Source organism: Oncorhynchus kisutch, unplaced genomic scaffold (assembly GCF_002021735.2).
Source record: "Oncorhynchus kisutch isolate 150728-3 unplaced genomic scaffold, Okis_V2 scaffold2879, whole genome shotgun sequence".
In the NCBI taxonomy this organism is placed as follows: Eukaryota; Metazoa; Chordata; class Actinopteri; order Salmoniformes; family Salmonidae; genus Oncorhynchus; species Oncorhynchus kisutch.
In genome coordinates, this window is record NW_022264824.1 from 545,311 (window position 1) to 560,705 (window position 15,395).

The 15,395-nt window shown below is 49.9% G+C and overlaps 1 protein-coding gene across 2 annotated transcripts in view; it reads right to left on the reverse strand.

Moving 5' to 3' along the window:
- Positions 1-412: 412 nt before the first annotated feature.
- The window catches only part of LOC116370991 (5-azacytidine-induced protein 2-like), a 52,033-nt gene continuing 37,050 nt past the window's right edge, over positions 413-15,395 (reverse strand). For both annotated transcript variants that reach the window (XM_031819928.1, XM_031819927.1), the window contains exon 8: positions 413-1,288. In XM_031819928.1, the coding sequence (XP_031675788.1) occupies positions 849-1,288 (440 nt within the window). In that variant the 3' untranslated portion in view covers positions 413-848. The remainder of the gene's footprint in view (positions 1,289-15,395) is intronic.

Genomic DNA, 15,395 nt, shown 5'->3' on the forward strand with positions numbered 1-15,395 from the left:
CCCTAGGCTACCTGCCCCCCCCCCCTCTAACCCCTAGGCTACCTGCCCCCCCCTCTAACCCCTAGGCTACCTGCCCCCCCCCCCCCTCTAACCACTAGGCTACCTGCCCCCCCCCCTCTAACCACTAGGCTACCTGCCCCCCCCCCCCTCTAACCACTAGGCTACCTGCCCCCCCCCTCTAACCCCTAGGCTACCTGCCCCCCCCCCTCTAACCCCTAGGCTACCTGCCCCCCCCCTCTAACCCCTAGGCTACCTGCCCCCCCCCTCTAACCACTAGGCTACGCTGTGTTGTGTGATTAAAAACAGCTTTAGGTGCTTACTGGGGGGTATATATATATATATATATAAACCAGTATCTGTTACAGCGCAGACACACTATGACCTCTATATTATGAAGGACAGATAACAGAAGGATTGACTATATACCTTTATAATAGATAACATGTAAATAAGTCACATTAGGAGGGAGGGGCTTAAAATGGAAAAGCAGTCAGACTGTGGATTAGTTCACTACAGCTTTGAGCTCTAGTAAATACCAGTATGGGATACACACACATAAACACAGTCATAATCTGGCTGTCCAGGACTCATCCCATCATCTTTCTCTCTTGAGTGGATGAAACCCTTCCTTTCTCTGCCACCTGATTCCCAGGGAGGGGAGTCATCAGTGTGTCTGGGCCGGGTCAGAGGGTAGCCCATCAGAAGCTTCTCCCGTGGTTTGCTCTGTGGCTAGTTGAATCATCCTGAAGCAACCCCAGGCTGGAGAGTCCATAGGAGTTGTCTCCTCATCTTAAGGCAGGTTTGGTGTTGCACGGCAGGGCAGCCTTAGAGCCAGGGGGTTCTCCACCTCAGTAGGGTGGGGGCTTGGCCCAGTCTCCATTAGGGCTCATGGGGGTACTACCCCTGGAGGAGTGGATGGGGCTGCCCTGGCTCAGACCCTGCCTCTGGCCCTCCCAGAAGAGGGCGTCGCTGGGTTTGGGCGGGGAGGGGAAAGACCAGGAGGAGTCATCTAGAGAGGCCTGGTTGAGAGGAGGAGGAGGCAGGAGGACAGGGCTGGTACTGTCCAGACCCAAGGCTCCAGGGTAGTGGCTGGACCAGGGACCGTTTGGCCAGTAGTCCTCCCTGAGACCCTCCAGAGCCGGAGGGCCCACGGGGGGAAGGCAGGGCCGGCCAGAGCTGGAGGGGACAGGGGGGGCACTAGGGGCTCGGGGCACGGTCATGCGGACTGTTCGATGGTTCAGGTTCTTCTCCACATCGTCCAGGCACTGAACAGGGACAGTTGGTGCAGCTAGAGAGAGAAGGGCACAAACATTTTCTTTAACTTCCTTCAAAATCAGGTTGTCAGATAATTAAAAACATTCTACCTGGTTGTGTTCAGTAGACGTCAAAACAGGAGGAGTCATTTGGACACGGTTGTTTCAGTACGAAACTGAACTGGTACAATGACACCAATGGTTGGTTTTCAGTTGCATTATGTTCTACTACGTTATGCCCTACTGAACAAGACCCAGTATTTAGCACTATCACCCTTGCCACCTAGCCCAAAGCAGAGAGACAGACAGGCACCATCACCCTTGCCACCTACCCCAAAGCAGAGAGACAGACAGGCACCATCACCCTTGCCACCTACCCCAAAGCAGACAGACAGACAGGCACCATCACCCTTGCCACCTACCCCAAAGCAGAGAGACAGACAGCCAGACAGGCACCATCACCCTTGCCACCTACCCCAAAGCAGAGACAGACAGCCAGACAGGCACCATCACCCTTGCCACCTACCCCAAAGCAGAGAGACAGACAGCCAGACAGGTACCATCACCCTTGCCACCTACCCCAAAGCAGAGAGACAGCCAGACAGGCACCATCACCCTTGCCACCTACCCCAAAGCAGAGAGACAGCCAGACAGGTACCATCACCCTTGCCACCTACCCCAAAGCAGAGAGACAGACAGCCAGACAGGCACCATCAACCTTGCCACCTACCCCAAAGCAGAGAGACAGACAGCCAGACAGGCACCATCACCCTTGCCACCTACCCCAAAGCAGAGAGACAGACAGCCAGACAGGCACCATCACCCTTGCCACCTACCCCAAAGCAGAGAGACAGACAGCCAGACAGGCACCATCACCCTTGCCACCTACCCCAAAGCAGAGAGACAGACAGCCAGACAGGCACCATCACCCTTGCCACCTACCCCAAAGCAGAGAGACAGACAGACAGGCACCATCACCCTTGCCACCTACCCCAAAGCAGAGAGACAGCCAGACAGGCACCATCACCCTTGCCACCTACCCCAAAGCAGAGAGACAGCCAGACAGGCACCATCACCCTTGCCACCTACCCCAAAGCAGAGAGACAGACAGCCAGACAGGCACCATCACCCTTGCCACCTACCCCAAAGCAGCACTCAAGAAAATAAATCCATTTCAAACAAAGCAACTCATCACACCTGACTGTTCATGAAGACCAGAGAATATTCATTAGGATTATGTTGCAATCCTTTGTCCATGGAACTCTCTTAGTATCGCAACACCACACCATTTATTCCACTGTCTATTATGACTGGTTCTAGTAATAATTTCAGTTAGTGTGACTGGTTCTAGTAATAATTTCAGTTAGTGCGACTGGTTCTAGTAATCATTTCAGTTGGTGCGACTGGTTCTAGTAATCATTTCAGTTAGTGTGACTGGCTCTAGTAATCATTTCAGTTAGTGCGACTGGCTCTAGTAATCATTTCAGTTGGTGTGACTGGCTCTAGTAATCATTTCAGTTAGTGTGACTGGCTCTAGTAATCATTTCAGTTAGTGCGACTGGCTCTAGTAATCATTTCAGTTGGTGCGACTGGCTCTAGTAATCATTTCAGTTGGTGCGACTGGCTCTAGTAATCATTTCAGTTAGTGCGACTGGTTCTAGTAATCATTTCAGTTGGTGCGACTGGTTCTAGTAATCATTTCAGTTGGTGTGACTGGTTCTAGTAATCATTTCAGTTAGTGCGACTGGTTCTAGTAATCATTTCAGTTAGTGCGACTGGTTCTAGTAATCATTTCAGTTAGTGCGACTGGCTCTCGTAATCATTTCAGTTAGTGCGACTGGCTCTAGTAATCATTTCAGTTAGTGCGACTGGCTCTCGTAATCATTTCAGTTAGTGCGACTGGCTCTAGTAATCATTTCAGTTAGTGCGACTGGCTCTAGTAATCATTTCAGTTAGTGCGACTGGCTCTAGTAATCATTTCAGTTAGTGCGACTGGCTCTAGTAATCATTTCAGTTAGTGCGACTGGCTCTAGTAATCATTTCAGCTAGTGCGACTGGCTCTAGTAATCATTTCAGTTAGTGCGACTGGCTCTAGTAATCATTTCAGTTAGTGCGACTGGCTCTAGTAATCATTTCAGTTAGTGCGACTGGCTCTAGTAATCATTTCAGTTAGTGCGACTGGCTCTAGTAATCATTTCAGTTAGTGCGACTGGCTCTAGTAATCATTTCAGTTAGTGCGACTGGCTCTAGTAATCATTTCAGTTAGTGCGACTGGCTCTAGTAATCATTTCAGTTAGTGCGACTGGCTCTAGTAATAATTTCAGTTAGTGTGACTGGCTCTAGTAATCATTTCAGTTGGTGCGACTGGCTCTAGTAATCATTTGGGCTCAATAATCAACTCTAAATGCTGTTGATTGATATCCATTATCCTCTAAGTTGGATGACTGCCAATAACTAGGCTAATTAATTAAAGATTGTTCCTGTATACCTTTAGGGATGTGTGGTTGGGTGATGCTGACAGAGTGTACCTTTAGGGATATGTGGTTGGGTTGGGTGATGCTGAAAAGGAATTAGTAAACAGTGTGTGAATGTAATAGACAAAATATTTATTAAGAAATTATTTATCTTACATTCAGTCAGCATTTTAGTTTAGTTTTATCCTCTAGAAATCAAAGTGACAGACAGACAGGCAGGCATGTAGACAGACAGGCAGACAGACAGGCAGACATGTAGACAGACAGGCAGACAGGCAGAGCGACAGACAGGCAGAGCGACAGACAGGCAGAGCGACAGACCGGCAGACAGACGAACAGCCATGCAGACAGGCAGAGGGACAGACAGGCAGAGCGACAGACAGGCAGAGCGACAGACAGGCAGAGCGACAGACAGGCAGAGCGACAGCCAGACAGACAGGCAGAGGGACAGACATACAGACAGGCAGAGCGACATACAGACAGGCAGAGCGACAGCCAGACAGACAGGCAGAGGGACAGACATACAGACAGGCAGAGGGACATACAGACAGGCAGAGCGACAGCCAGACAGACAGGCAGAGGGACAGACATACAGACAGGCAGAGCGACAGCCAGACACTGTAGTTTCCAGAGGCTGTATAGCTAATTGGGCTGAGTAGTGTGAGGAGAGATATGGGAGTGAGAATCACACCTCTGACATTCCCTTCAGAACTAGACAGGCTTCAGAAACACAACACACACAGGCCTGATTAAGGCTTTTAGAGAGAAGCATCCCTCAAGAGATAACATGGCTTAGCAACTATATTTAAAGAGAATATACATGTATTTCTATGGTAAAGAGAGTCAGAGCAGTCAAACATCTCTCACACACACACACACACACCCTCTTTAATATGCAGCACAAACGCATGCAACATTAGACACACACATCATTGGTTTTCTATCCAATCATCATGTTGAGCAGATAATAAAGTTTAAATGAGAGTTCCTCTGTGTTTGATGGAAGAGCAGGAGGCAGAGAGAGAGAGAGAGAGAGAGAGAGTTCCTCTGTGTTTGATGGAAGAGCAGGAGGCAGAGAGAGAGAGAGAGAGTCTCATGAGAGTTCCTCTGTGTTTGATGGAAGAGCAGGAGGCAGAGAGAGAGAGAGAGAGTCTCATGAGAGTTCCTCTGTGTTTGATGGAAGAGCAGGAGGCAGAGAGAGAGAGAGAGAGAGAGAGTCTCATGAGAGTTCCTCTGTGTTTGATGGAAGAGCAGGAGGCAGAGAGAGAGAGAGAGAGAGTCTCATGAGAGTTCCTCTGTGTTTGATGGAAGAGCAGGAGGCAGAGAGAGAGAGAGAGAGAGAGAGAGTCTCATGAGAGTTCCTCTGTGTTTGATGGAAGAGCAGGAGGCAGAGAGAGAGAGAGAGAGTCTCATGAGAGTTCCTCTGTGTTTGATGGAAGAGCAGGAGGCAGAGAGAGAGAGAGAGAGAGAGAGAGTCTCATGAGAGTTCCTCTGTGTTTGATGGAAGAGCAGGAGGCAGAGAGAGAGAGTCTCATGAGAGTTCCTCTGTGTTTGATGGAAGAGCAGGAGGCAGAGAGAGAGAGAGAGAGTCTCATGAGAGTTCCTCTGTGTTTGATGGAAGAGCAGGAGGCAGAGAGAGAGAGAGAGAGAGAGAGAGTCTCATGAGAGTTCCTCTGTGTTTGATGGAAGAGCAGGAGGCAGAGAGAGAGAGAGAGAGAGTCTCATGAGAGTTCCTCTGTGTTTGATGGAAGAGCAGGAGGCAGAGAGAGAGAGAGAGAGAGTCTCATGAGAGTTCCTCTGTGTTTGATGGAAGAGCAGGAGGCAGAGAGAGAGAGAGAGAGAGAGTCTCATGAGAGTTCCTCTGTGTTTGATGGAAGAGCAGGAGGCAGAGAGAGAGAGAGAGAGTCTCATGAGAGTTCCTCTGTGTTTGATGGAAGAGCAGGAGGCAGAGAGAGAGAGAGAGAGAGAGAGAGAGTCTCATGAGAGTTCCTCTGTGTTTGATGGAAGAGCAGGAGGCAGAGAGAGAGAGAGAGAGAGAGAGAGTTCCTCTGTGTTTGATGGAAGAGCAGGAGGCAGAGAGAGAGAGAGAGAGTCTCATGAGAGTTCCTCTGTGTTTGATGGAAGAGCAGGAGGCAGAGAGAGAGAGAGAGAGAGAGAGAGAGAGTCTCATGAGAGTTCCTCTGTGTTTGATGGAAGAGCAGGAGGCAGAGAGAGAGAGAGAGAGTCTCATGAGAGTTCCTCTGTGTTTGATGGAAGAGCAGGAGGCAGAGAGAGAGAGAGAGAGTCTCATGAGAGTTCCTCTGTGTTTGATGGAAGAGCAGGAGGGCAGAGAGAGAGAGAGAGAGAGTCTCATGAGAGTTCCTCTGTGTTTGATGGAAGAGCAGGAGGCAGAGAGAGAGAGAGAGAGAGTCTCATGAGAGTTCCTCTGTGTTTGATGGAAGAGCAGGAGGCAGAGAGAGAGAGAGAGAGAGTCTCATGAGAGTTCCTCTGTGTTTGATGGAAGAGCAGGAGGCAGAGAGAGAGAGAGAGAGTCTCATGAGAGTTCCTCTGTGTTTGATGGAAGAGCAGGAGGCAGAGAGAGAGAGAGAGTCTCATGAGAGTTCCTCTGTGTTTGATGGAAGAGCAGGAGGCAGAGAGAGAGAGAGAGAGAGTCTCATGAGAGTTCCTCTGTGTTTGATGGAAGAGCAGGAGGCAGAGAGAGAGAGAGAGAGAGAGTCTCATGAGAGTTCCTCTGTGTTTGATGGAAGAGCAGGAGGCAGAGAGAGAGAGAGAGAGAGAGTCTCATGAGAGTTCCTCTGTGTTTGATGGAAGAGCAGGAGGCAGAGAGAGAGAGAGAGTCTCATGAGAGTTCCTCTGTGTTTGATGGAAGAGCAGGAGGCAGAGAGAGAGAGAGAGAGTCTCATGAGAGTTCCTCTGTGTTTGATGGAAGAGCAGGAGGCAGAGAGAGAGAGAGTCTCATGAGAGTTCCTCTGTGTTTGATGGAAGAGCAGGAGGCAGAGAGAGAGAGAGAGAGTCTCATGAGAGTTCCTCTGTGTTTGATGGAAGAGCAGGAGGCAGAGAGAGAGAGAGAGAGAGAGAGAGTTCCTCTGTGTTTGATGGAAGAGCAGGAGGCAGAGAGAGAGAGAGAGAGTCTCATGAGAGTTCCTCTGTGTTTGATGGAAGAGCAGGAGGCAGAGAGAGAGAGAGAGAGAGTCTCATGAGAGTTCCTCTGTGTTTGATGGAAGAGCAGGAGGCAGAGAGAGAGAGAGAGAGAGTCTCATGAGAGTTCCTCTGTGTTTGATGGAAGAGCAGGAGGCAGAGAGAGAGAGAGAGAGAGTCTCATGAGAGTTCCTCTGTGTTTGATGGAAGAGCAGGAGGCAGAGAGAGAGAGAGAGAGAGAGTCTCATGAGAGTTCCTCTGTGTTTGATGGAAGAGCAGGAGGCAGAGAGAGAGAGAGAGAGAGAGAGAGAGAGAGTTCCTCTGTGTTTGATGGAAGAGCAGGAGGCAGAGAGAGAGAGAGAGAGAGAGAGTCTCATGAGAGTTCCTCTGTGTTTGATGGAAGAGCAGGAGGCAGAGAGAGAGAGAGAGAGAGTTCCTCTGTGTTTGATGGAAGAGCAGGAGGCAGAGAGAGAGAGAGAGAGTCTCATGAGAGTTCCTCTGTGTTTGATGGAAGAGCAGGAGGCAGAGAGAGAGAGAGAGAGTCTCATGAGAGTTCCTCTGTGTTTGATGGAAGAGCAGGAGGCAGAGAGAGAGAGAGAGAGTCTCATGAGAGTTCCTCTGTGTTTGATGGAAGAGCAGGAGGCAGAGAGAGAGAGAGAGAGTCTCATGAGAGTTCCTCTGTGTTTGATGGAAGAGCAGGAGGCAGAGAGAGAGAGAGAGAGAGTCTCATGAGAGTTCCTCTGTGTTTGATGGAAGAGCAGGAGGCAGAGAGAGAGAGAGAGAGAGTCTCATGAGAGTTCCTCTGTGTTTGATGGAAGAGCAGGAGGCAGAGAGAGAGAGAGAGTCTCATGAGAGTTCCTCTGTGTTTGATGGAAGAGCAGGAGGCAGAGAGAGAGAGAGAGAGTCTCATGAGAGTTCCTCTGTGTTTGATGGAAGAGCAGGAGGCAGAGAGAGAGAGAGAGTCTCATGAGAGTTCCTCTGTGTTTGATGGAAGAGCAGGAGGCAGAGAGAGAGAGAGAGAGTCTCATGAGAGTTCCTCTGTGTTTGATGGAAGAGCAGGAGGCAGAGAGAGAGAGAGAGAGTCTCATGAGAGTTCCTCTGTGTTTGATGGAAGAGCAGGAGGCAGAGAGAGAGAGAGAGAGAGTCTCATGAGAGTTCCTCTGTGTTTGATGGAAGAGCAGGAGGCAGAGAGAGAGAGAGAGAGAGTCTCATGAGAGTTCCTCTGTGTTTGATGGAAGAGCAGGAGGCAGAGAGAGAGAGAGAGAGTCTCATGAGAGTTCCTCTGTGTTTGATGGAAGAGCAGGAGGCAGAGAGAGAGAGAGAGAGAGAGTCTCATGAGAGTTCCTCTGTGTTTGATGGAAGAGCAGGAGGCAGAGAGAGAGAGAGAGAGAGAGAGAGTCTCATGAGAGTTCCTCTGTGTTTGATGGAAGAGCAGGAGGCAGAGAGAGAGAGAGAGAGAGTCTCATGAGAGTTCCTCTGTGTTTGATGGAAGAGCAGGAGGCAGAGAGAGAGAGAGAGTCTCATGAGAGTTCCTCTGTGTTTGATGGAAGAGCAGGAGGCAGAGAGAGAGAGAGTCTCATGAGAGTTCCTCTGTGTTTGATGGAAGAGCAGGAGGCAGAGAGAGAGAGAGAGAGAGAGAGAGTCTCATGAGAGTTCCTCTGTGTTTGATGGAAGAGCAGGAGGCAGAGAGAGAGAGAGAGAGAGAGAGAGTCTCATGAGAGTTCCTCTGTGTTTGATGGAAGAGCAGGAGGCAGAGAGAGAGAGAGAGAGTCTCATGAGAGTTCCTCTGTGTTTGATGGAAGAGCAGGAGGCAGAGAGAGAGAGAGAGAGAGAGAGAGTCTCATGAGAGTTCCTCTGTGTTTGATGGAAGAGCAGGAGGCAGAGAGAGAGAGAGAGAGAGAGAGAGAGAGTCTCATGAGAGTTCCTCTGTGTTTGATGGAAGAGCAGGAGGCAGAGAGAGAGAGAGAGAGAGAGAGAGAGAGAGTCTCATGAGAGTTCCTCTGTGTTTGATGGAAGAGCAGGAGGCAGAGAGAGAGAGAGAGAGAGAGAGAGAGAGAGAGTCTCATGAGAGTTCCTCTGTGTTTGATGGAAGAGCAGGAGGCAGAGAGAGAGAGAGAGAGAGAGTCTCATGAGAGTTCCTCTGTGTTTGATGGAAGAGCAGGAGGCAGAGAGAGAGAGAGAGAGAGAGAGTCTCATGAGAGTTCCTCTGTGTTTGATGGAAGAGCAGGAGGCAGAGAGAGAGAGAGAGAGTCTCATGAGAGTTCCTCTGTGTTTGATGGAAGAGCAGGAGGCAGAGAGAGAGAGAGAGAGAGAGAGAGTCTCATGAGAGTTCCTCTGTGTTTGATGGAAGAGCAGGAGGCAGAGAGAGAGAGAGAGAGAGAGAGTCTCATGAGAGTTCCTCTGTGTTTGATGGAAGAGCAGGAGGCAGAGAGAGAGAGAGAGAGAGAGAGAGTCTCATGAGAGTTCCTCTGTGTTTGATGGAAGAGCAGGAGGCAGAGAGAGAGAGAGAGAGAGAGAGAGAGAGAGTCTCATGAGAGTTCCTCTGTGTTTGATGGAAGAGCAGGAGGCAGAGAGAGAGAGAGAGAGAGAGAGAGGAGTCTCATGAGAGTTCCTCTGTGTTTGATGGAAGAGCAGGAGGCAGAGAGAGAGAGAGTCTCATGAGAGTTCCTCTGTGTTTGATGGAAGAGCAGGAGGCAGAGAGAGAGAGAGAGAGAGTCTCATGAGAGTTCCTCTGTGTTTGATGGAAGAGCAGGAGGCAGAGAGAGAGAGAGAGTCCTCATGAGAGTTCCTCTGTGTTTGATGGAAGAGCAGGAGGCAGAGAGAGAGAGAGAGAGTCTCATGAGAGTTCCTCTGTGTTTGATGGAAGAGCAGGAGGCAGAGAGAGAGAGAGAGAGTCTCATGAGAGTTCCTCTGTGTTTGATGGAAGAGCAGGAGGCAGAGAGAGAGAGAGAGAGTCTCATGAGAGTTCCTCTGTGTTTGATGGAAGAGCAGGAGGCAGAGAGAGAGAGAGAGAGAGAGAGAGTCTCATGAGAGTTCCTCTGTGTTTGATGGAAAGAGCAGGAGGCAGAGAGAGAGAGAGAGAGAGAGTCTCATGAGAGTTCCTCTGTGTTTGATGGAAGAGCAGGAGCAGAGAGAGAGAGAGAGAGAGAGAGAGAGAGTCTCATGAGAGTTCCTCTGTGTTTGATGGAAGAGCAGGAGGCAGAGGAGAGAGAGAGAGAGAGAGTCTCATGAGAGTTCCTCTGTGTTTGATGGAAGAGCAGGAGGCAGAGAGAGAGAGAGAGAGAGAGAGAGAGAGTCTCATGAGAGTTCCTCTGTGTTTGATGGAAGAGCAGGAGGCAGAGAGAGAGAGAGAGAGTCTCATGAGAGTTCCTCTGTGTTTGATGGAAGAGCAGGAGGCAGAGAGAGAGAGAGAGTCTCATGAGAGTTCCTCTGTGTTTGATGGAAGAGCAGGAGGCAGAGAGAGAGAGAGAGAGTCTCATGAGAGTTCCTCTGTGTTTGATGGAAGAGCAGGAGGCAGAGAGAGAGAGAGAGAGTCTCATGAGAGTTCCTCTGTGTTTGATGGAAGAGCAGGAGGCAGAGAGAGAGAGAGAGAGAGTCTCATGAGAGTTCCTCTGTGTTTGATGGAAGAGCAGGAGGCAGAGAGAGAGAGAGAGAGAGTCTCATGAGAGTTCCTCTGTGTTTGATGGAAGAGCAGGAGGCAGAGAGAGAGAGAGAGAGAGTCTCATGAGAGTTCCTCTGTGTTTGATGGAAGAGCAGGAGGCAGAGAGAGAGAGAGAGAGTCTCATGAGAGTTCCTCTGTGTTTGATGGAAGAGCAGGAGGCAGAGAGAGAGAGAGAGAGAGTCTCATGAGAGTTCCTCTGTGTTTGATGGAAGAGCAGGAGGCAGAGAGAGAGAGAGAGTCTCATGAGAGTTCCTCTGTGTTTGATGGAAAGAGCAGGAGGCAGAGAGAGAGAGAGAGAGTCTCATGAGAGTTCCTCTGTGTTTGAATGGAAGAGCAGGAGGCAGAGAGAGAGAGAGAGAGAGTCTCATGAGAGTTCCTCTGTGTTTGATGGAAGAGCAGGAGGCAGAGAGAGAGAGAGAGAGAGAGACTCATGAGAGTTCCTCTGTGTTTGATGGAAGAGCAGGAGGCAGAGAGAGAGAGAGAGAGAGAGAGTCTCATGAGAGTTCCTCTGTGTTTGATGGAAGAGCAGGAGGCAGAGAGAGAGAGAGAGAGAGAGTCTCATGAGAGTTCCTCTGTGTTTGATGGAAGAGCAGGAGGCAGAGAGAGAGAGAGAGAGAGAGAGAGTCTCATGAGAGTTCCTCTGTGTTTGATGGAAGAGCAGGAGGCAGAGAGAGAGAGAGAGAGAGAGAGAGAGAGAGTCTCATGAGAGTTCCTCTGTGTTTGATGGAAGAGCAGGAGGCAGAGAGAGAGAGAGAGAGAGAGAGAGTCTCATGAGAGTTCCTCTGTGTTTGATGGAAGAGCAGGAGGCAGAGAGAGAGAGAGAGAGAGAGAGAGTCTCATGAGAGTTCCTCTGTGTTTGATGGAAGAGCAGGAGGCAGAGAGAGAGAGAGAGAGAGAGAGAGAGTCTCATGAGAGTTCCTCTGTGTTTGATGGAAGAGCAGGAGGCAGAGAGAGAGAGAGAGAGAGAGAGAGAGAGAGTCTCATGAGAGTTCCTCTGTGTTTGATGGAAGAGCAGGAGGCAGAGAGAGAGAGAGAGAGAGAGAGAGAGTCTCATGAGAGTTCCTCTGTGTTTGATGGAAGAGCAGGAGGCAGAGAGAGAGAGAGAGTCTCATGAGAGTTCCTCTGTGTTTGATGGAAGAGCAGGAGGCAGAGAGAGAGAGAGAGAGTCTCATGAGAGTTCCTCTGTGTTTGATGGAAGAGCAGGAGGCAGAGAGAGAGAGAGAGTCTCATGAGAGTTCCTCTGTGTTTGATGGAAGAGCAGGAGGCAGAGAGAGAGAGAGAGAGTCTCATGAGAGTTCCTCTGTGTTTGATGGAAGAGCAGGAGGCAGAGAGAGAGAGAGAGAGTCTCATGAGAGTTCCTCTGTGTTTGATGGAAGAGCAGGAGGCAGAGAGAGAGAGAGAGAGTCTCATGAGAGTTCCTCTGTGTTTGATGGAAGAGCAGGAGGCAGAGAGAGAGAGAGAGAGAGAGAGTCTCATGAGAGTTCCTCTGTGTTTGATGGAAGAGCAGGAGGCAGAGAGAGAGAGAGAGAGAGAGTCTCATGAGAGTTCTCTGTGTTTGATGGAAGAGCAGGAGGCAGAGAGAGAGAGAGAGAGAGAGAGAGAGAGAGTCTCATGAGAGTTCCTCTGTGTTTGATGGAAGAGCAGGAGGCAGAGAGAGAGAGAGAGAGGTCTCATGAGAGTTCCTCTGTGTTTGATGGAAGAGCAGGAGGCAGAGAGAGAGAGAGAGAGTCTCATGAGAGTTCCTCTGTGTTTGATGGAAGAGCAGGAGGCAGAGAGAGAGAGAGAGAGTCTCATGAGAGTTCCTCTGTGTTGATGAAGAGCAGGAGGCAGAGAGAGAGAGAGAGAGAGTCTCATGAGAGTTCCTCTGTGTTTGATGGAAGAGCAGGAGGCAGAGAGAGAGAGAGAGAGAGTCTCATGAGAGTTCCTCTGTGTTTGATGGAAGAGCAGGAGGCAGAGAGAGAGAGAGAGAGAGTCTCATGAGAGTTCCTCTGTGTTTGATGGAAGAGCAGGAGGCAGAGAGAGAGAGAGAGAGAGTCTCATGAGAGTTCCTCTGTGTTTGATGGAAGAGCAGGAGGCAGAGAGAGAGAGAGAGAGAGTCTCATGAGAGTTTCCTCTGTGTTGATGGAAGAGCAGGAGGCAGAGAGAGAGAGGAGAGAGAGTCTCATGAGAGTTCCTCTGTGTTTGATGGAAGAGCAGGAGGCAGAGAGAGAGAGAGAGAGTCCTCATGAGAGTTCCTCTGTGTTTGATGGAAGAGCAGGAGGCAGAGAGAGAGAGAGAGAGAGTCTCATGAGAGTTCCTCTGTGTTTGATGGAAGAGCAGGAGGCAGAGAGAGAGAGAGAGAGAGTCTCATGAGAGTTCCTCTGTGTTTGATGGAAGAGCAGGAGGCAGAGAGAGAGAGAGAGAGAGTCTCATGAGAGTTCCTCTGTGTTTGATGGAAGAGCAGGAGGCAGAGAGAGAGAGAGAGAGAGTCTCATGAGAGTTCCTCTGTGTTTGATGGAAGAGCAGGAGCAGAGAGAGAGAGAGAGAGAGAGTCTCATGAGAGTTCCTCTGTGTTTGATGGAGAGCAGGAGGGCAGAAGAGAGAGGAGAGAGAGTCTCATGAGAGTTCCTCTGTGTTTGATGAAGAGCAGGAGGCAGAGAGAGAGAGAGAGTCTATGAGGTTCCTTGTGTTGATGGAAGAGCAGAGCGAGAGAGAGAGAGAGTCTCATGAGAGTTCCTCTGTGTTTGATGGAAGAGCAGGAGGCAGGAGATAGAGAGAGAGTTCTCATGAGAGTTCCTCTGTGTTTGATGGAGAGCAGGAGCAGAGAGAGAGAGAGAGAGTCTCATGAGAGTTCCTCTGTGTTTGATGGGAAGAGCAGAGGCAGAGAGAGAGAGAGAGAGAGCTCATGAGAGTTCCTCTGTGTTTGATGGAAGAGCAGAGCAGAGAGAGGAGAGGAGAGAGAGTCTCATGAGAGTTCCTCTGTGTTTGATGGAAGAGCAGGAGGCAGAGAGAGGAGAGAGAGAGAGAGTCTCATGAGAGTTCCTCTGTGTTTGATGGAAGAGCAGGAGGCAGAGAGAGAGAGAGAGAGAGAGAGTCTCATGAGAGTTCCTCTGTGTTTGTATGGGGAAGAGCAGGAGAGCAGAGAGAGAGAGAGAGAGAGAGAGAGTCTCATGAGAGTTCCTCTGTGTTTGATGGAAGAGGCAGGAGGCAAAGAGGAGACGAGAGAGATGAGAGAGAGGTCTCATGAGAGTTCCTCTGTGTTTGATGGAAGAGGCAGGAGGACAGAGAGAGAGAGAGAGAGAGAGAGAGAGAGAGTCGCATTAAGAGTTTCCGCTGTGTTTGATGGAAGAGCCAGGAAGGCAGAGAGAGAGAGAGAGAGAGAGAGAGCTCTCATGAGAGTTCCTCTGGTGTTGATGGAAGAGGCAGGGAGCAGAGAGAGAGAGAGGAGAGGAGAGAGAGAGAGATGTCTCATTCATGGAGAGTTCCTCTGTGTTGATGGAAGAGCAGAGGAGGCAGAGAGAGAGAGAGAGATAGAGAGAGCTTCTCAAAGAGAGTTCCTCTGTGTTTGATGGGAAGAGCAGGGAGGGCAGAGAGAAGAGAGAGTCATCCCATGAGAGTTCCCTCTGTGTTTGATGGAAGAGCAGGAGGAGGAGGAGGAGAGAGAGAGTCTCATGACCAGTTCCTCTGTGTTTGGATGGAAGAGCAGGAGGCAGAGAGAGAGAGAGAGAGTCTCATGAGAGTTCCTCTGTGTTTGATGGAAGAGCAGGAGGCAGAGAGAGAGAGAGAGAGTCTCATGAGAGTTCCTCTGTGTTTGATGGAAGAGCAGGAGGCAGAGAGAGAGAGAGAGAGAGAGAGAGTCTCATGAGAGTTCCTCTGTGTTTGATGGAAGAGCAGGAGGCAGAGAGAGAGAGAGAGAGAGAGTCTCATGAGAGTTCCTCTGTGTTTGATGGAAGAGCAGGAGGCAGAGAGAGAGAGAGAGGAGATAGAGAGAGTCTCATGAGAGTTCCTCTGTGTTTGATGGAAGGGCCAGAGGGGAGGGGGCAGGAGAGAGCAGGAGAGAGAGAGAGAGAGGAGGTCTCATGAGAGTTCCTCTGTGTTTGATGGAAGAGCAGGAGGCAGAGAGGAGAGAGGATAGAAGAGAGAGAGAGTCTCATGAGAGTTCCTCTGTGTTTGATGGAAGAGCAGGAGCAGAGGAGAGAGAGAGAGTCTCATGAGATTTCCTCTGTGTTTGATGGAGAGCAGGAGGCAGAGAGAGAGAGAGAGAGTCTCATGAGAGTTCCTCTGTGTTTGATGGAAGAGCAGGAGGCAGAGAGAGAGAGAGAGTCTCATGAGAGTTACCTCTGTGTTTGATGGAAAGAGCAGGAGGCAGAGGAGAGAGAGAGAGAGTCTCATGAGAGTTCCTCTGTGTTTGATGAAGAGCAGGAGCAGAGAGAGAGAGAGAGAGAGTCTCATGAGAGTTCCTCTGTGTTTGATTGGAAGAGCAGGAGGCAGAGAGAGAGAGAGAGAGAGTCTCATGAGAGTTCCTCTGTGTTTGATGGGAAGAGCAGGAGGCAGAGAGAGAGAGAGAGAGAGTCTCATGAGAGTTCCTCTGTGTTTGATGGAAGAGCAGGAGGCAGAGAGAGAGAGAGAGTCTCATGAGAGTTCCTCTGTGTTTGATGGAAGAGCAGGGAGGCAGAGAGAGAGAGAGAGAGTCTCATGAGAGTTCCCTCTGTGTTTGATGGAAGAGCAGGAGGCAGAGAGAGAGAGAGAGAGTCTCATGAGAGTTCCTCTGTGTTTGATGGAAGAGCAGGAGGCAGAGAGAGAGAGAGAGAGACTCATGAGAGTTCCTCTGTGTTTGATGGAAGAGCAGGAGGCAGAGGAGAGAGAAGAGACAGTCTCATGAGAGTTCCT